This window comes from Macaca fascicularis, chromosome X (assembly GCF_037993035.2).
Source record: "Macaca fascicularis isolate 582-1 chromosome X, T2T-MFA8v1.1".
NCBI lineage: Eukaryota > Metazoa > Chordata > Mammalia > Primates > Cercopithecidae > Macaca > Macaca fascicularis.
Window position 1 is genome coordinate 38,005,039 of NC_088395.1, and position 21,663 is coordinate 38,026,701.

Sequence of the window (21,663 nt, forward strand, 5' to 3'; positions counted from 1 at the left end):
CAAATGAAAATATCTCTTAAATAAAGAGATGGGAATTGAAAGTAGCGACACCAAATAGGCACCTTTTCAAAATTCTAAGTGAGATTGCACGGTGGCCCCCAGTTTAAAGCAGTCTTGTTTGAGGCAAATATTCTATCTATTTTAGACATTGTTTTAGACATTGTAGATATCTCTGCTCCTGTTTGTTTGTTTGTTTGTTTGTTTGTTTTAAGTGATTTTTTTCCCTCTTCTTTCAGGAAGCTGAAAAATGAACTCTTAGAAGCAAAACGTAGAAGTGGGAAAACTCAACAAGAGGCCAGCAGAGTTTGTGTTCACTGTCAGAGAAACCTGGGCCTAATCTTTGACCGGGGAGACCCTTGTCAGTCTTGCTCACTGAGGGTATGCAGGGAGTGTCGAGTTGCAGGCCCTGATGGCAGCTGGAAGTGCACTGTCTGTGACAAAATCGCGTGAGTTTCTTGCCTTTTCATGGAAAGTGGAGATTGATGACTGAAGGGATTGGAGTGGGGAAAGCAAGAGAGAAAAAGAGTATTTTAAGTTTAAGGATAGAGAGTGCAGGTGAAATTACATCCCAATCACAGGCTTAGCAATGCCTTGGCAGAGCTCTGGGGTGTGCGTGTGTGTGTGTGTGTGTGTGTGTGTGTGTGTGTGTGTGTGTGAGAGAGAGAGAGAGAGAGAGCGAGGCAGATACAGAAAGAATATTTTTTTAAAAACTGCAAAGCATTGTAAAATTGGAAGCCTCACTGAACCATATATCTTTCTTTTTAATCATTATTAATACTATTATTTTAGGGACAGGATCTCACTCTGTCACCCTGGCTGGAGTGCAGTGGCTGTTATCATGGCTCACTGAAGCCTCGACCTCCTGGGCTCAAGTGATCCTCTCACCTCAGCCTCCAGAATAGCTGAGACTACAGGCGTGCACCACTATATGCAGCTAATTGAAGAGGCAGGGTCTTGCTGTGTTGTCCAGGCTGGTCTTGCACTCCTGGACTCAAGGGATCCTCCAGCCCTGGCCTCCCAAAGTGCTAGGATTACAGGCATGAGCCACTGCACCCAGCCACTCTTTCTGTATTTAAAAACTGCCCCTGAGCATCCTTGTCTCAGGACCCCTCTTGGCTTCACATGGCTCCTCAGAAGGCACAGATAATTCCCCTGAGACATTCTTAGTCATTTGAGGTGACTGGCAATATGATTCTCACATGTTCAGCCTGCTCTGCACATTAGTTGACAAGTAAAGCTGGAGTAGTTCCCGAATTTCCTCCAAACCTACCTTTCCTTGAGAAAGAACGAAGGGAGGGAATCTTCCCATTTTCCTGTGGGAGTGCAGTGAGCACAAATTTCACTTTGCCAACGTGGGTGAAAGCCAAGAGTCCTTGTTTTCTCAGTTCAATTAAACCAGTCTTAGTCTGATTCAGTCTCTACTATTCTCACCCTTTCGAGAAATTTCCCCTGAATCTACTGGTATGTTTTCTCCCTCCCAATGTCTGTCTCCTTGCTCTGGGAGGTGCCTCATAATCTCATCTCAAGGCAGCTGAGTGTTGATCTACCTTTCCTGTGAATGAAGTAGGGGATGCTGGCATCACTCCAATTCATTGGTTTTTGTTTTGTTTTTCAACTAATTAACTCATCCTGTTATAATAGTTTAGGGGTTGTCTTGAGAGGAAAAGTAAATAGTGAGGTAGTAGAAGTGATCTTTCATTTTCAACTTCTCTAAATGAGGACTACTGTTCTGTTGAAGATGCCTATATTCAGTGCTTACATTTTTAGCGAATGTTATGTTCCCTGTACTGTTTCACAAAAGTGATCCTGAATAGAGCAATTCAAACTATGTTTTAATACTTGATTGAGATAAGTAGGGTTACTTTTTCTCTTCTTTAGTTTTTAATTTTTGTGAGTACATAGCAGGTATATATATTTATGGGGTACATGAGATGTTTTGATAGAGGCTTGCAATATGTAATACTTGTATCAGGGTAAATGGAGTATCTATCACCTCAAGCATTTATCCTTTGTGTTACAAACAATCCAACTATACTCTTTTAGTTATTTTTAAATGTAAAATTAAATTATTATTGACTATAGTCACCCAGTTACGCTATCAAGTACTAGATCTTATTCATTCTGTCTAACTATTTTTATACCTGTTAGCCATCTCCACTTCCCTCGACCCCCACTATCCTTCCCAGCTTCTGGTAACCATCCTTCCACTCTCTATGTCCATGAGTTAAATTGTTTTAATTTTTAGCTCCCACAAATAAGTGAGAACATGTAAAGTTTGTCTTTCTGTGCTTAGCTTATTTCACTTAATATAATGGCCTCTATTTTCATCCATGTTGTTGCAAATGACTGGATTTCATTCCTTTTTATAGCTGAATAGTACTCCATTGTGTATATGTACCACATTTTCTTCATCCATTCATCTGTTGATGGTCACTTAGGTTGCTTCCAAATCTTGGCTATTGTGAATAGTGCTGCAGTAAACATGGGAGCGCAGATATCTCTTCAATATACTGATTTCCTTTCTTTTGGGTATATACCTAGGCGTGGGATTGTTAGATCGTATGGTAGCTCTATTTTTAGTAGTTTGAGGAACCTCCAAATGTTCTCCTAGTTGTTTTACTAATTTATATTTTCACCAACAGTGTATGAAAGTTCCTTTTCCTCTACATTCTCACCAGCATTTGTTATGGCCTGTCTTTTGAATAAAAGCCATTCTAACTGGAGTGAGATAACAGCTCATTGTAGTTTTGTCATGCATTTATCTGATGATCAATGTTGTTGAACACCTTTTCATATGCATGTTTGCCATTTGTATGTCTTCTTTTGAGAAATGTCTGTTCAGGTCTTTTGCCCATTTTAATCAGATTATTAGATTTTTTCCTAGTCAGATTATTAGATTTTTTTGTAGAGTTGTTCAAGCTCCTTATATATTCTTATTATTAATTCCTTGTCAGATGGGTACTTTGCAAATATTTTCTCCCATTCTGCAAGTGGTCTCTTCACTTTGTTGACTGCGTCCTTTGCTGTGCAGAGGCTTTTTAACTTGATATGATCCTATTTGCTCATGTTTGCTTTGATTGCCTGTGCTTGTGGGGTATTTCTCAAAAAGTGTTTGCCTAGACCAACGTCCTAGAGATTTTTCTGCAAAGTTTTCTTATAGTAGTTTCATAGGTTGAGATCTTAGATTTAAGCATTTAATCCACTCCAATTTGATTTTTGTATATGGTGTGAGATAGGGGTCTAGTTTAATTCCTCTGCATGTGGATATCCAGTTTTCCCAGCACCATTTATTGAAGAGACTGTCCTTTCCCCAATGTATGATTCTGGCACCTTTATCGAAAATGAGCTCACTGTAGATGTATGGATACGTTTCTTGGTTTTCTATTTGGTTCCATTGGTCTTTGCATCTGTTCTTATACCAGTACATTGCTGATTTGCATATGTTCTACAGCATAAAAACATAGAAATTATAGTTCTGTGGTATAATTTGAAGTCAGGTAACGTGAATCCTCCAGTTTTCTTTTTGCCCAGGACAGCTTTGGTTATTCTGGGTCTTTTGTGGTTCCATGTAAATTTTAATATATTTTTTTTGCAGTTCTGTGAAAAATGTAATTGATATCTTAATAGAGAATGCATTGAATCTGTAGATTGCTTTAGATAAACAGTTTTAAAGAAACGAATCATTTAAGTTCTTTTATTGCTTACTTTGGATACGTTATTTTGATTTATGTCAGCAATTATTCTCAATTCTTTATCTCACATAAATAAAGTTTTCTTAGTCCTTTCTGTCATCAGCAAACTTCCTTCTACAGATCTGGGAGGATGAACACCAATGAAATAAACAATATGTGGATTTCAACGTAATATTTTACTGATTTGAAGGAGCTCTTTCTATATTCTATGTACAAGCTATGTTGGTTACCCATATTGCAGATATCCTCTCTCACCTCCTGACTTGGCTTTCCACTGTCTTAATGGTATCATTTTATGAACAGAAATCTCTACTTTTTAGTAGTTCCATTTGTTAATTGTTTCCTGGATTACTAGAGGGATTTTTTTCTGAATCCTGTTGAAGAAAACTTTCCCTAACACCAAAATCATGAAAGTATTCTGCTATGTGATGTTTCGTAATTGTTATTGTCTTACCTTTTTTCTTTAAACTTATAATCCACCTGAAACTTATTTTTTGTGCATACTGTGAATTAAAAACTGATTTTTATATTTTAATATGGGAATTATGCAGTGGCTGATTTGAGTACCCTAGATAACTCTATTCAGTGATGTTTGTTAATTGGATTGTCTAAGTCTTCCATATACTTAGTGATTTTTAATCTGCATATCCAGTCAGATATCGAGAAAGGTATGCTAAATTCTCTCAATAATAATTGTGGATTTTCTATTTATCCTTTTAGTTCTGATTATATTTGCTTATATATTAGATTTACTACATAGTTCCCTTCCCACTGCTCTTTATTCTTTAGTATATCTCTACGCTTCCATTAGAATAATTTTTCTTCTTCCTAAAGGGTACTCTTTAGTATTTCCTTTAGTGTGGCTTTGCTGGTGGTGAGTACTCTCAATTTTTTTCTTAGCATGGCTTTATTTCACTCTTAATTTTCAAATATGTTTTCACTGCTTATTGAATCCTAGGTTGGACATTATTAACTTTCAGTAATTTGAAGATTCTGTTGGCTTCTGATTTCCAGTGTTTCTATTAGGAAATCAGCTATCAGTATATTATTGTTCCTTTGAAGGTAATATTTTTAAAACGTTTTTAGTATTTTCCCTTTTTCTGTTGTGTTTTCAACAGTTACTATAACAAACCTATGTCTGATTTTCTTTGTATTTATCTATCTTGATGTTCCTAGAACATCTTGAACCTGTACATTAATATCTTTTGTCATATTTGAAAATTTCTCAGGGAATATCTCTTTAGATATTTCTTTCCCCCCATTATCTGTCTCCTCTATGCCAGGTAGTCAAGATATACATCTTAGTAATATTCAACATCTTTTATATATCTGTATGCTCTTTTCTGTAATTGTTATCCATTTATATCTATAAACTCAGTTTGTATATTTTGTCTGACCTATATTTCAGTTCATGAATCTTGCCTTTGTGTCTAATTTGCTATTAAATATATCCATTTAATTCTTAACTTCAGTTACTGTGTTTTTCAGTTTTAGAATTTTCATTTTGCTTCTGTTATGTTTTCTAACTGTCTGCTGACCTACTCATTTTTTTCTTGCAATTTTTTGAAATAATTATTTGGAGTTATGTTAAAATGTATAAATTATAGCTCTGTTATCTGAGTCCCCTATGGGACTATTTCTATTGTTTATTGTTTCTTGTGGTTTTGGTCATGTCTTTCTTCCCATAAACTTAGTAGTTTTTTATTGATGATCAAAATATATGAAAAAACAGTAGGACTTAATGAGACTCTGTGTAATATGCCTCTACTGAGAATGTACATTTTTCTTCTGGAAGGGAACTAGGATAAGGCTCTTGCATATTCAAGATTACCTTAATCAAGTTAAGGATTGAACTAATTTCAAAATTGGGACCTTGGTCCCCATGAGGGCTGATCTGTTTCTGGATCACATAAACTCATAGGGAATACTCCTTCAGAGACTCATAACACACCTATTAGATAACATAGGCAACTGGTTTTACATTTTGCGGATAGTGTAAACAAGAACGCTAAGAGTCAGATGTGTGTTAGTAAAGTTGGGATGAGTTTAAAAGTTTTGGGGGTTTTTGTTTGTTTGCTTGCTTTCTTATTTTTTCACACAGCTCTTTTCCTACCAGATTCTGCCAGGATGAGATTTTCCATTTTAGAGCAATGAAGAAGAAAATGGAATTTTAACAAATCACTGATTTGCTAGTCCTCAACTATGGAGTCTGAGGATTTATGGGGGAATTTCTCAATAACTATTTCTCTAAATTTATATAATACTATTTGATCCTTAGTATTTATTTTTTTCATTTATATATCATGTTTGTTCACCCTATTCTTTACACCTGAGGCCCTCACTCACTTAGACAACAGTAACCAGGGACTGTGACTCAAAAGCTCTTCAATCAATTATAAGTCATCTCAAGCTTCTGTATGGGGAGAACTTTAACTTCTAAATATCACTTGTAATTACTGAAGTATACTTTTCAATAAAAGATCCAAGGATATTGTGTATTCACACATTTTGCCATCAACTAATTTGCTATTTAGTACGGATGGTAACTAGAGGCCTAAGTCACTCATACCTCTCTCCTACATTTTATCAGATTAACTTTAAGTTCCTTTAATGAGAAATTAACTTCTAAAATAAGCCAGTGGAATTCAGAGGTTGTTTTAGAAGCTAGCCTACCCAAATTAATACAACCCTTTCCTGTGGTTTTTCCCTTAATACTTACATGCTCTATATTTTACTTATTTATCTTATTATTTTTCTTTCTCCACTAGAATGTAAGGGCAGGAGTTTTTATCGGTACTGTTCACTGATGTAGTTCTAGTGCTTAAAATAATGCCTATAGTAGATACTCAATGAATATTTGTTAAATGAATGGATAGATGAATGGATAAACAAACAAATGAACAACTGAATGGATGAATAAATGGTTGGCCTCTACTTAAAGCGTCTCAGGCTTAAGCAAGTGGAACAAATGTAGAACAATTGTGGTTTTCTTCTGTCAGGAGCATGGGCTTAAAAAGAAATGAGCCATGCCAAATACATTTGCCCTCTGGACAAAGTAAATTCCTAACTGTCACATAAAGATATAACATAAGTGGTTGTCAGAGGGTACAAGAATAAATAATAACAAATCAAAACTTCTGTGTCTTCCTTGGGACATGTTAGTGCATTGATACAGAGCTTCTGAATCAATTGCACTAATTTTATTGGTGAAACAATAATTTAATAGACCCAAATATCCACCTATATGATTAATCCATTCATTAACCCATCCATCTATCTTTCCCACACGTTTATTGATAACCTGTTAAGTATACTAGGGACTAAGGATACAAAGTTGAATAAAAAATGGACTATCCTCAATGGTTACACAGTATAAGGAGGAAGATGAGTTTATTATTTCATTAATAAATTTCTGTCTTGATGCCTTAAAATGTCCTAAGGAAGAAACAGCTCTTTCAATGTGTGATTCTAACCCTTCTATGACAACAACCTGTCTTACAGTTATATCTTTCTGTGACAGCTAGAAATTTACATGATGAGTATTTAATTTGACATATCAAAATTACTTCTCACTTTTAAAGCTGAAAATCAGAGTATGTTACTTCTCCAGTATTCCAACTGTTAGTCTGTGTGATATTAGAGACTTAAAACTATCTCTCAGTATTGGAAGTATCTTGTTTGCTATTCAAGGAGTAGTTTTCAAAAAGGAAGCATAAATGATATTTTATTGGCAGCTAACACTCTTTGTTTGTTGTGAGAGAATACTGCAGCCTCACTGGGCTGTCTCTATGTTTAATAGACCATAAAATTGAAATTCCCACTCTGACCTCTAAGAGATGAGATGAATCAGAAGGTGACTCACTCTCTAATCAGTTGGAAATAAATGACCTTTATTGTCATTTACGTTGGATTGGGTAAAAGTAAAGAGCTTTTATTGCTTTAGCACTGAAACGATTACAGCAAGGACTGACAGAGGAAGGTTACCTGTTATAATGGGCTGAGCAGCCCCTGACATTTTCTCCAATCCCTTCTGATTCTAACAAGTTGGCGACTGTAAGCCTAGTTTTTAAACTCTATAAAAACATGATAAAAGGGACCTTGACACAGCCAGTTAATTCATTTTTCTATCTTAATAAAACCTACAAAATTCCACATTGTTATGTTAGCTGAGGTAGTTGCTGTCCAACACAAAGACGGTCATAAAGATCGTATTTTCTAATTAGTACCAAATTGAATTCAGAAAGGCCCAAAACGTAAAAGCAGCATGAGTTGGAACAAAACATGAAATATTTTTTCTTTTCTTTTTTCTTTTTTTTTTTTTTTTAAGACAAAGTCTTGCTCTGTCACCCAAGCTGGAGTGCAGTGGTGTGATCTCGACTCACTACAGCCTCTGCCTCCCGGGTTCAAGTGATTCTCCTGCCTCAGCCTCCCAAGTGGCTGGGACTACAGGCATGTGCCACCACACCCGGCTAATTTTGTTGTATTTTTAGTAGAGATGGGGTTTCACTGAGTTGGCCAGGCTGGTCTCAAATTTCTGACCTCAAGTGATCCACCCGCCTCAGTCTTCCAAAGTGCTGGTATTACAGGCGTGAGCCACTGTGTCTGGCCAAAACATGAAATACTTCTAATATGGCATTGATGGGCTGATCTTATGTTCATGCTATGTTGCAACATATTACACTGCTATATGTCCTTGGGAGAATCTTTGTCCTTTTAAATTAGGAAGATCCTGATATTTTTATTTTTGATTAATTGGTAATGATTACTGCAATGGATAAAACATAACTGAAATAGAAGAAAAATATTGAGTGTTTATCAGTAAAATAAATTTCAAAAAAGATAGTACTGATGGGTGGAACATACACAGAGTGCAGAAGAGAATGTATACGCCTTTGTTATAAGAAAGAGAAATACAGCCCCTGACATCTGGAAACTGGGCTCACACTGACAAACCTAGTCCCTTGATGTTAAGAGCTGGTCTTGCACTTACAAGTAGGCCATACTGTTATCCTGTTGGACATCAAGCAGTCTCAGGGTACCAGAATCCCACAAGATCATTCTACAACAATAATAAAGTAAACAAAACAAGAACATTTTATAATCTTATCTAAGCATAGATGAAAACAAGGTGACTGTTGAAAACGCAAATTACCAAACATTCCCATTTCTTGACTAATGTGAATAACCTACTTTCTTACCAATTAGAGCTTTAACCTAGCATTAGTCTGCCATCCTTCTAAATAAAATTTATTGAGATACCAATGATAGAATTGTCTCCACTCTCTGACATCTCTTAATCCAGAGAAAATCCCTGCTCCACCGAACTCTCCTGAAAATTACTAACATAAACCCAAATCCTATAGTAAATCCTTTCAAGTGCCCTCTTACTGAGACTCTCCATGATTCCTCATGGTATGTGGGGTTTATTTATTTATTTATTTTCATTACTATGGGCAAAAATCTCAACTTGTTTGTCCATAGGTGGAACAAACATCTGGTCATCTTTGGCCTGATGAGTGAGTATTAGTAATTGCCGCATAGGTCATTTCAAAATCACCTCTAATTTAGCAAATTTTCATAGTGCAGCTATAAGGGAAAGATTCATATTGGAGTAGTCCCACATTTACCCAAAGATTTTTTGAATGGTAAGAAGCTATTTTGAGTCCCTTGACATGCTCTTTTGCATCACCTATCAATTATATACAAGTGCCTCCACGCTTGTATAGAATGAGGTGTTCACTATGAGTATGGTACCTTAATATCTATATAAACTAGAAAGATTTTTAAATCTAAAAATACAGTACATATCCAAGATACTCTATAATACCTATGGTTTAAACAATAATAAAAATAGCCCCTGTGTATTCGTTACCCAGTCTAAGAATTAGAACATCTTGTTTTGCATTTTTCATTACCTTGCTTTATTTTATGGTTTTACTGCATTTGGATGTGTCTCTAAGTAATATATTTTCCAGTTTTGCATTTTTGAGTGTTATGGAAATGGAAATCACACTACCTGTATTCTTTTATGATGTTTTTATCTCAGCAACATTTTTGTAAAATTCATCCATATTCGTGTGAATAACATTATGTTCATCTACACTGTTGTTACATTCCCTTAATGCATCTATTTTCTGGTGAATAGACATTTAGATTGTTTCAGTTTGTAATTTTACCAAAAAATGCTGCCATGACATTCTTATACAGATGGCCCGACAAACATGTATGAGTATGTACACTCAATGGTGGGATTTTTAAGTCTGTGGATCATGACCCATTGGTGGGTAGTAACTAGCATTAAAAAAAAGTGGAGTAGAAAACGTCAGTATACATATACATATATATGTGCGTGTGTGTGTGTGTACTTATACGTGTTATTTATTTTCTGAATTGTGACATAAAATGTATTTCTTACTGCGACCTGTGCCAAAAATGCTTGAGAAGATTGCAGGGTGTGCATCTAGGAATGAAATTGCACACCAGACAGTGTCAGCATTTTCAGCTTGACAAGATGATGTTAAATTATTTTTTATAGTGGTTGTACCAATTAAAACCCACTAGCATTGTATAAGTGTTTCCTTTACTTTCTGATCTTACCAACACTTGGCTTCATGAAAATTTTTTACTTTTTTCAAACTGATAGATATAAAGGAATATCTCCCTATAGTTTCAATTTACAATTTACTGCTTAAGTATGAGGTTGAGCATCTTTTCATATATTTATTAGCTTTTTGTGGTTCTTTTTCTGTGATATGAGCATTTATGTGTATTGCACAATTTTATTTTAGGTGCTGGTCTTTTCCTTATTAATTTGGAGTTACCCTTTATGCTTCCTTTCATCTCTAAATATGTTTTTGCTTTGAAGTCTATTTTTTTTTTTTTGTTGAGACGGAGTCTCGCTCTGTCGCCCAGGCTGGAGTGCTGTGGCCGGATCTCAGCTCACTGTAAGCTCCACCTCCCGGGTCTACGCCATTCTCCTGCCTCAGCCTCCCGAGTAGCTGGGACTACAGGCGCCCGCCACCTCACCCGGCTAGTTTTTGTATTTTTTTAGTAGAGACGGGGTTTCACTGTGTTCGCCAGGATGGTCTCGATCTCCTGACCTCGTGATCCGCCCGTCTCGGCCTCCCAAAGTGCTGGGATTACAGGCTTGAGCCACCGCGCCCGGCCTGAAGTCTATTATTTATGTTATTAATACAACTACATCAAATTTCTTTTGGTTAATAGCTGCATACATGTTTTTCCAACATTTGACTTTAAACCTTTCTGTGTCCATATGTTTAAGGTGAGTCTTTTTTATGTGGCATATATGTTATTTAAAAATATAGCATATGTTATATGTATTTTAATATTTGCTATACTTATATACTACATACATTATATATGTGCTATATATACATATACATGATATATATATTATATGTAATTTTTAACATTTAATCTCATAATATTGTTTCTTAAATTATAGAGTTTAGTCTGTACTCACTGATCACTGCAATATTTACATGTATTTCTGTTATCATTGCGATTCCTAAAATATTTGCATTTATTTATTTTATCTGTAGATTCATTAAAGTGTATTTTTCTCATGCCATGTTATTCTTTCTACTGGTATTCGTATTACACGCTTTTTTCATTTTCAGTGGTTACCCTGGAAATTATAACATTTATATTTAACTTTGCAAATCAATAGCAGAAAGAAGCTTGGTATTCTTAAACTCTAAATACCATCTTCCTGGCTGATACATGATTTTTGTCCTTTGTTTTAGACATTTCTCATTATATAATCCAACAATTTATGTAATCTCATTTTTCTTTATAAATCAATGTTTGTTCAGATTTTTATATATTTTATCAATTTCGTTGTTCACCATTTCTTTTTATACCTCAGATCTATTTTACCTCCTCCTGAAATATAGTTTTTAAAAGTTCCTTTAGTGAGAATCTATTGGTGATAAATTATCTGTTTTCATTTTGTTGAAAATTTCTTTATTTCATCGTCATTCGTGAACAGTGATTTCTGTGGATATGCAATTCTAGATTGATAGTATTTTCTCCCAGAACTTTGAAGATATATCATTGGTTTCTGGATTTCATGACTGCTATTAAAAATCAATTGTCATGCTAATTGTGATTCTTTTGTAGGTTTCCTTTTGCCTTCCTAGCTGCTTTTAAGATGTTCCCTTTGTCTGTAGCGCTCTATAGTTTCACCATAATGTGTCTAGGGATTTCTTTTCACTTTTCCTGATTGGAAAGGAAGAAAGGAATAAATGTACACCGGCATCTTTGTATGGCCAAGGTCCTTGTTTGTCTTCTTCACCTCTGTATTCTTAGCCTTAGCCTAGGGCCTGACACATAGTAGAAATGAAATAAATATTTGCTGTGTAGGCCGGGCGCAGTGGCTCACGCCTGTTATCCTAACACTTTGGGAGGTCGAGGTGGGCGGATCACTTGAGGTCAGGATTTTGAGACCAGCCTGGCCAACATGGTGAAACCCCATCTCTATTAAAAATACCAAGAATTCAGCCGGGTGTGATGGTGCATGCCTGTAGTCCCAGCTACTCGGGAGGCTGAGGCAGGAGAATCTCTTGAACCTGGGAGGTAGAGGTTGCAGTGAGCTGAGAGCATGCCACTGCACTCCAGCCTGGGTGACAGAGTAAGACTCTGTCTCAAAAAAAAAATTGCTGTGTAATTAATAAATGTATAAATAATTTGAATTAGTTTCCTTATGAATAAGAGAAGGGAACTAATATCTTATCTCAGCACGTCTAATAAGCATATCTTATTGTAGTATTGCAGATGTCTCCAGTAGTTAATAGAAAATAAAGGAGCAAAATGAATCTTCTGGTCACTATTCTTTTTTAAGATAAAATTACCTATTTTCCCCTGTAAAACTATAAATAATTTAATTTGACTTTACATTCATATAAGCTTCCAAGTGAAGGTTTGAAAAGTCCCAGAGGTTTAGTGTTAAAGAAAACCAGGACCTAGCAAATCCTGAACTGTCAGTAATCATTATTCACAAATAAGTGTAGCCCACCATAATTTTAATCAAGCCCATTCTTCAGAGTATGACTTAGAGTACATAAAGTCTATGTCAAGTCTTGTGTTTTTCAAATACTAGATTGATGTGACAGACAGGGATATAAATTTTATAGTGGTCGGCATTTTTATTTTCTTTTGTCTTTTACCCCTTCTGTATTCTTACTACCCTACCCTCAACACACAAACATGCACACACACACACACCCCTCCCCTACAATCACAACCAATCATATGAAATACTATGTTTGTTATTCCTTGGACTCTATAGGTTTTCACCCTTCCTCAAAGCCTTGTTATAGCTGACAAGTATGAGTTCTCTTCAGACAATTTTCCCAAATATAAAGCATGTGGGATTTCAATACAAATCCTGTCTCTGACATAATACCTTTATAACTATGTGAGCTTTAGTTTCCTTGTCTGTAAATTGGTAATAGTAATAGATACTTCATGGTTTATAGTGAGAATTAGAGATACCATATATAAAGTGACTAGCCTATTACTTGGTGACTGATATGCACTCACTAAGTATTAGTTTTTTGTTCTACCAAGCCTTCTGTCTGCCTCCTGACAAGACCTGACACCTGAGAGTGTGACAAAGGCATAATCCCAACAATCTGTTCTGATATTTTCTCTGAAATGACAAATGACTCAAGTACATTATCTGAGTTGAACAAATACAAGATTTATAGTTATTATTCTCCAAGGGTAACAAGAGGTAATGACTAACAATTCTGGGAAGATCTTATTTGTGTTAGGTGTTGGCAGCTCTAAGCATACGTGGTAAAAGTGATATGGAGGCCCATTTCCTGGAGAGTGTAGACTGGAGGTGTCCACTTTCTTCTGTGACACATGAAACTGCTGTCAGTATGCTATCTACTCCATCTCACATCCAAAGAACTATCAAAAAAAAAAAAAAAAAAAAAAAAAACTAAGGCCTTGGCATGCCACTATTTAGCGATTTTTAGTCACTGAACTATAGTATTCCCCTTGTTCTTATTTCTTTTTGTGTACTCTTTGCCTCCTGCAGAAGTTAAAAACTCTTCTCTTTTTTTAATAAAACACCAGAGAGTAAATAGCTTAGGCTTTGAGAGCTATGTGGGCTACCGCTGCAACTACTCAGCTTTGCAGTTGTAGCACAAAAGCAGCCAAAGACAGCATATAAACAATTGAGCATGGATATCTTTCAATAAAACTTTATTTATACGATCAATGAATAAAGGACTCCTTATTTAATAAATGGTGCTGGAATAACTGGCTAGCCACATGAAGAAGAATGAAACTAGACCTCTATTTTTCACCATATACAAAAATTAACTCAAAATGGATTAAATATTTAAGCGTAAGACCTCAAGCTATACAAATCCTAGAAGAAAACCTAGGAAATACCATTTTGAATATCAGCCTTGGCAAATAATTTGTTACTAATTCCTCAAAAGTAATTACAATAAAAACAAAAATTGATAAATGAGACCTAATTAATCTAAAAAGCTTTTACACCACAAAAGAAACTAACAGAGCAAACAGACAACCCACAGAATGGGAGAAACTATTTGGAAGCTATGCATCCAACAAATGTTGAACATCCATAATCTGTAATAAAGTTAACAAGCAAAAAGCAAATAATCCTATTAAAAAGTAGGCAAAGGACATGAACAGACCCATCTCAAAAGAAGATATACAAGGAGCCAACAAGCATATGAAAAAAAACTTCATCACTAATCATCAGAGAAATGCAAATCAAAAGCACAGTGAAATACCATCTCACATGAGTCAGATGGTTGTTATTAAAAAGTCAAAAAATTACAGATGCTGGTGAGGTTGTGGAGCAAAGAAAATGCTTATACATTGCTGGTGGGAATGTAAATTTGTTCAGCCACTGTCGAAAACAGTTTGGAGATTTCTCAAAGAACCAAAACAAAACTATTACACCATTTGACCCAGCAATCCCATTACTGGGTATATACCCAAAGGAGAAAAAAGTCATCCTACAAAAAAACACATGTATTTATATACAGCTACACTATTCACAAAAGCAAAGACATAGACTTAACCTAGGTGCCCATCAACAGCAGATTGGATCAAGAAATTGTGGTACATATACAACATGGAATACTGTGCAGCCATAAAAAATAATGAAAGGAGGCCATTATCCTAAGCGAATTAATGCAGGAATAGAAAACCAAATACTGCATGTCCTCACTTATAAATAGGAGCTAACCACTGGGTACATATGGAGACAAAGATGCCAACAATAGACACTGTGGACTCCTGGTGGTGGGGGCAAGGGTTGAAAAACTACCCATTGGATCCTATGTTCAGTACCTAGATGACGGGATCATTCATACCCCAACCCTCAGCCTCACACAATATACTCACATAACATATGGATAATCTAGGATAATCTCACTATTTAAGGTCAGCTAATTAGTCACCTAATTCCATCTGTAATGTCTGATCATATCAGCACCTGGATTAGTGTTTGATTGAATAGCCAAGAAACAGGAGACATCTTTCAAATTTAGAATACCACAATTGTCACCTGGATTTCCAACACTGTGATACATAAGTATATAGATCATTTGAAATGTATACAGAAATAACTTAACCTATTCAAGCTTTTGGTTTTGGTAGGTTATATCTTAGATTTGAACATATTCCATAAGCATATTTTATATAGTTACTGTTATGGAGCTTATCCAATAGTCTGGGCTTCTCAATAGGTAATATAGCCACTTGGGAGTAAATCTATGATAGACAAACTATGGTCTGACCTTTCAATGAATACCTTTCTCCAAGGTTAACATTTTCACTTTTTTCCCCAGTAGTGGAATGGTGTTTCATATAGAATTTACCTTTGCCTCATAGATTCCGAAGCAGATTTCAGGATAATTGCTGTGGGGAACAAGGTTGACATATTTTTCTGGAGTGACTTTTCTATTTGGGATCCAGCTATTGATTTTCAAGTCCAATAAGTTGCTGAATCAAATGGGTATAATACTCTGGGACTTGAAATGTCTATTTGACTCTCAGTTGCTTTTCCTCAGCCACCATATCAGAAATGTCACCAATTCTTACTGATTCTCATTCTCAATGGCCCAAGTGTCTGTGTCTTTCCCTTTACTCCTCACCTCTATGATACCCTGATTTGCATCTTCATCATTTTCTGTCCTCTTTATTGTTTAACTTTCTAATTTGCCTGCCTACCTCTGGTTTCTCTCGTCATATACTTATCCAGAGATTATGTGATTCAATCTGAACTTTAGAAAAACTGCTAGAATGACACTCCAGTTCTTTACCTCAGCATTCAAAGATTTGGCCCCAAATCCTACCTTTTAACTCCACTTTTCAATAGAATTATCCACAAATCCTTTACCCTAGTGACATAGTCCTATTTACTATTTTCAGAACTTGCCCCATAGAGGTTTTGGGACAGTACTGCTCACCTAATCAGCTAAAGCCGTTTCTTAATTTTTAATTAGAAATATATTTAGTCTACCGAATGACTTCTACGGCTGTTAAAATCATTGTGATATGCCTGAAAATGACTTTTATAGCAGCATAACTACTATAGGTTGAATTCCAGGTATTCTAATTCATTCCACAAATATTTCCTGAGTGCCAGTTACTGCTCCTAGAAGTGGTGAACAACACAGCCAAGGTCCCTGCCCTCATTTCACGGATAATAATGAGAACTATGAGGATATGAAAAGAAGGGTAATGTGTTAAAATTATGGGAGAATAGTCAGCCATTCATTTGAAAAACATTAATTGAGATCATAGTCTGTGAAATACTTTCTTGTAGGTACTATGAAAAAAAAAGATGAATCAGACAGAAATCAGTTCTCAGAGCATTTACAACCCAGTAGACATGAGAGGATAGAAATAATACTGAAGGATGCTATAAGCAGTGGGAGAAATACAGACAAAGAAGAGGATTATAAGCATTTCAGGAGGGAAGATGGGGGTGATTTCATGTAGCCATTGCAGGTAGGGCTTAAAAGATGGGTGTGACTATTCAAGGATCCTTCTTTCCCATCTTTAACACTGAATTTATTACCAAATCCAGGTAAGCAGTTCCACCACTTACAATTTGAATTTATTACTCCTCTCTTAGTCTTACCATTGCCCTAGCATGGATGCCATCATCTGTCTCCTGGACTATTACAATGGCCAATCTGTCTCTTCATCCTACTCTCTCATCAGTCTAACCCACTGTACATGTTATATCAAAGAATCTTTCCAAAACAGAATCTGATCATGACCTCTTTTTCATTCAGAACCTTTACTTGATCTCTATTGTTTGCACTGAAGATCATTTATCCACTAATGCAGTGGTTAAGAACTTGAGCCCCAGGTCAGACTTACTGGGATGGGATCCTGGCTCTACTACTTACCAACTGCGTGATAGGAGGCACATTATTTTATTGCTCTAAGTCCCAATTTCCTCATCTATAAAATTAGGATAATAGTGTTTACATAAGGTTGCTATGTGGATAAAAATATATGAAGTGTGAACTGCAATTAGCAAGTACCTAGCAGATAGTAAATATTCAATTAATACTGGCTATTATTATCACCATAAAATACTCCAGAGATTGAGATAAACTTTGTAAATAATTAGCTGTTTTCAGTTTATTAGGGATTTTTGAGCGTTAATTATGTGGCTCAATAATTGAATTTCAATGCTCTTCCCTTTTCCCTTGAGTAGGCAGCTAAGGATTATAACTGGTGAGTGGTTTTTTGAAGAAAAGGCAAAACGTTTCAAGCAAGTCAATGTTCTCGGCACTGATGTTGTCCGACAGTCCATTTTAAGAAGAAGTCCAGGTAATTAAAGCAAATGTGTGGTTTCACAACTATTTTCTTCTTCATTTGGCTAACTAAATAACTTCCCTATGTTATGCAGTTAATCAGCACAAATGAGTTTCCTGAATCCCTTAGGTCATTTCACAACTTGGTAGCATGAAATCTAAATACGTAATTCATATAGGACAAGAGGAAGTCAGTAGAAAACAAAATTCACAGTGATTTTCCATATGTCTCACCCACCAAGATTTTCAAAGAAGCCATTTGTCTCCATCATAGACAGTTCTCTTTCTGAATGCACATCCAATATTTTACTGAACACTTAAGAAAGTAACATAAAAAAGATGAATTAAATGATTCACATTGTGAAAATAATCCTTGATTTTTTCAACAATATTTATTTCCGATTTCTTTTAAATGTTACTTTTTAAATCCAGTGGTTCTCAACCAAGGATTGATAATGTGTACCTTGTCTCCCTCCCTCAAAACGGGAGCATTTGGAAAGGCAAGGGGGACATTTCTCGTTGTCACAATGACTGGTGAGTCAATGGCATTTGGTGGGAAGGAGCCAGAGATAGCTAAATGGCTTGAAATGCATAGTCTTACTGAATGAATACTGGCTTCAAATGAAAATAACACTCTACCTTGACAGTGCTTTTTGGTGCAATTCAAACTACAATTCAGTTAAAGATGGAGTAAACCTTGTGATCGGGAGCGTGTTTCTCATATGTGGTGTAGTAAAAGCAGAACAAACATCTTTCGGCCTGTTTCTAGGCTTATCTCATCTTTCACACAGAGGAGACAAGTGCCCTTGTATTTAAGTCTGGCACATATGGCAAGGAGGCTTGGAACTGATTCCAGTGTTACTTCTGGGTGTGGCACTAGCAAGGAAAGGCTTTTGCACATGGGTCACACGGAGAAGATACTACAGAGAGATAGTGTGGAGTACAGTTAGAATTAGGCAGTCAGCCATGGCCTCTTCTTCCACTCAAACCTCAGTACCTTCCAGAATGTAGGCAGTTCCTAAAGTCACAATGTATTGCACAGATGCCCACCCTCCCAGGAAGTGTGGCTTATATGCCCAGAAATTAGGACATCATTTCTATAACCTCATGCTAGAACTCAGTCTCCAGGGATTTGGAGATCTTAGGAGACCATGTTCCCCTGCTCTACAAATATCAGCAGAAGGCTGATGCAGTCATCCCTAGAAAGGTTATCTCAGTAAACCTCCCACAGATGAGTCCAGGATCTTTGTCTTCAGTTAACTCTAGAACACTCAACAAATTAGAAATAACTGTGTGACAGAAAAACTTGGGATGGGAATGGCATTGCCAATTATTATAGACTTCCTTGCCTTGAGCTAATCTGGGAAAGTGAAAGCAGAATATAAATTTGCTCTCATTTCTGGCCATTTTGTATGTCAATTTCTCTTCTGATTGTTAATGAGGAGCTGAAGAAGTACAGAGCCAAGAGCAAACCTGCCAGGATGCAGAAAAGTCAGACACTTCACCTGTTGCTGGGAAGAAGGCCAGCCATGATGGACCCAAGAGAAAGGGGTAAGACATGGTCTTTCTGAGGGAAGTTTTGATCTTTATTCCAGATGCCTCTGAAATGAAGACTCCTTAATTTTTCAAGTTTGATGTCACATCAGTGACCCAGAGGAGGTCAGAGACTCAAACAAAGTAACACTTTCTTATCATTCCCCTCAGGAAATGCAGTTTTAATACTTTTCAACAAGTAAATATAAGTCCTGTCTGACCTAAGCACAGAAGAGTTTTCCTTTCATTTGACATATCCGGTCTTGCACTATATGGTTCCCATTACTTATAGGTAGAAAGTTTCATGCCAGGGCCAGTCTATAAAGAGGTGACAACAGTTTCTGTTGTACAATGTCAATACTTGTACCCTCCAACCTGTGTGCTGATATATGATTTTATCCAAAATAAAGATTTATTAACTGAGCTTAAAGCATCATATTCCCTATTTAAAATTCAGGCTTCCTTAAGAAAAAAAGTCACATTTGGCCATCACAGTAACTTAGTTCAGTAAATGAATACAGGATATAGATGTCAAGTACTGAGAATAGGAATGGGAGGTACATAAGGGAGCAAGAAGGTTCTTTCAAGGGAGAAAAGTGGATCCCAAAATATAGGCTATAAGGACCAAAAGGAAACTGCATTTTTCAGTTTTTGTTTCTCAGGCAGCTATTGGCCAGTTTTTGTGGCTGAAGCAGTGAGAGTTCTAATATGCACCAAGTCATTGTATGGTCCTTTCTGTTTTTTTATTATTACTGAGATGGGGTCTTATTATGTTGCCTGAGCTGGCCTTGAACTCCTGGGCTCAAGCAATCCTCTTGCCTTGGCCTCCCAAGTAGCTGGTACTACAAGTCGTGTGCCACCATGCCTGGCTAACTTTATGGTCCTTTCCAGACAGCATTGTTTCATTCTCTCAGTAGAATACAAAGTGAGACGGCGCTAGTGTTAGAAGCTTTATCTGGCTGTACAAAATGTCTAGGGTTCTTTTAGAATCTTGGGCTGTCAGTGGGAATACAATCTAAATTTCGTCTAACTCAAGCACTCATGACAAACCATGTTTTCATTGATGAGCAGAGATGAGTTGGAAAGATAGCCTAGAGTATCCTATGTATTCTATCCTATGTATTGACCCTTCCTACCATCTTGAGTTCATTTATCACTCTTTGGGTCATCCACAATGCTTTGTGCCTTTGCACCACCAATCATATTGCACTCTGACACCCCCTCAACACACACACACACACACATACACGCACTTAATGGTAAGCTCCTTTAGTGGTAGACCAGTGGTTTCTTTGCTTCTGTGTTGCAGTATCTAGCATGGCACCTGACTCATCAAAAACAATCAATGGCTTGATTGAATAAGTAACTCAGAGCCCACAAATGCCTCTAGGAGTTGTCATTTGCAGACCCCAGCTCAGGCATCATAGAGTAGGTTACAGAATAGTGGACTTGGAGATGGGAGACAGTAACTAACTCGCCAGCACCATCAATTATGCAAATTCTGAATCATTCAAACCATTATAGCACTGGGTTGAGCCTTAAGTTCTGATTGTTCTCAGTCATCAAGGAATATAACATCTAGTTAGGGAGAAAAGGTACACACCTGAAAAGTTACTAAGTATAAAAGAATTGCAGGAAAATTTAAGATGGCAACGTGAGCTTCCTAAAAGCCTTTCTAAAGCAGAGGAGGGTGTTCACCACAGAGATATCCTAAGGTAATAAATTACTGAGTACATATAAATAAATGGGTAGGTAATAAATGCCAGCTGAGTATAGGAGCCATCCAGAAAGACCTCAAATTGTACATGAGACTTAAGGAGGAGATAAATGGGGTTCAGGATCGCAAAACGGAGGAAGAGTGACTCCAGGCAGAGGAGATACCTTAAATAGAGGACATGCATGAGGTGGTTCTCAGAGCAGCATACCTTGACATTATATTAAGTGCTATTCTCACCAAAGAAAAATGTAATTTTCTAGTAGATTGAAGCTTCAGATGCTTTGACAATGACACTATTCCAGGAGTCTTTGAAACAGAGACAACATGGTAGATTCTATTAAAATTGTGCCAGTGCCTTTGGAATCCATTTTTTTCTCTAGAAAACTGTAGAATGTAAATGAAGTGTATCTCCCAATGCCATTACAAAAAGGAATACAGCTTTGATTTTGTTATTAAAGTACATTTGGAAACACCCATGTTTTGGGCACACGGTATCCTGGATCAGGACTTTAAGTTCCTAAAAGCCTATTTTTGCTTAAATCCCAAATAATTTAGTGAAATGGGAATCTAATCAGATTTTATCCAACATGAGGAACAAGAATAAATGTCATGGAAGATAATAAAGGTGGTTTCCACCACATGAGTTTAGTCATTCGTTCCACAAGAGTTGGTTGGATTCTAGTATGTACCAGGCATCATTCTAGACTCAGGAAATCTGTCAAGGAGCAAGAAAGGCAGAGTCACTGCTCTCATGGAGCTGCAGTCTAATAAGTAGTTACCTCAGTTTGTCCAAGAGCGTCATCCTGGTTCCCCTCTCTGAGCAAAGCGAGTTCAAGCTCTCTATTCTCACTGTTCCTACAAACAGACCCAG

General features: G+C 36.5%; 1 protein-coding gene across 15 annotated transcripts in view; it reads left to right on the forward strand.

The window, feature by feature from the left end:
* Positions 1–21,663, forward strand: part of SYTL5 (synaptotagmin like 5) — a 241,372-nt gene that overhangs the window by 167,315 nt on the left and 52,394 nt on the right. For 6 of the 15 annotated variants that reach the window (XM_005593281.4, XM_045384488.2, XM_045384489.2 and 3 more), the window contains exons 3-5: positions 237–446; positions 17,443–17,558; positions 18,985–19,093. In XM_005593281.4, coding sequence (XP_005593338.2) covers positions 237–446; positions 17,443–17,558; positions 18,985–19,093 — 435 coding nt within the window. The remainder of the gene's footprint in view (positions 1–236; positions 447–17,442; positions 17,559–18,984; positions 19,094–21,663) is intronic. The other 9 variants (XM_045384487.2, XM_074029454.1, XM_065538690.1 and 6 more) reach the window with 2 other exon arrangements.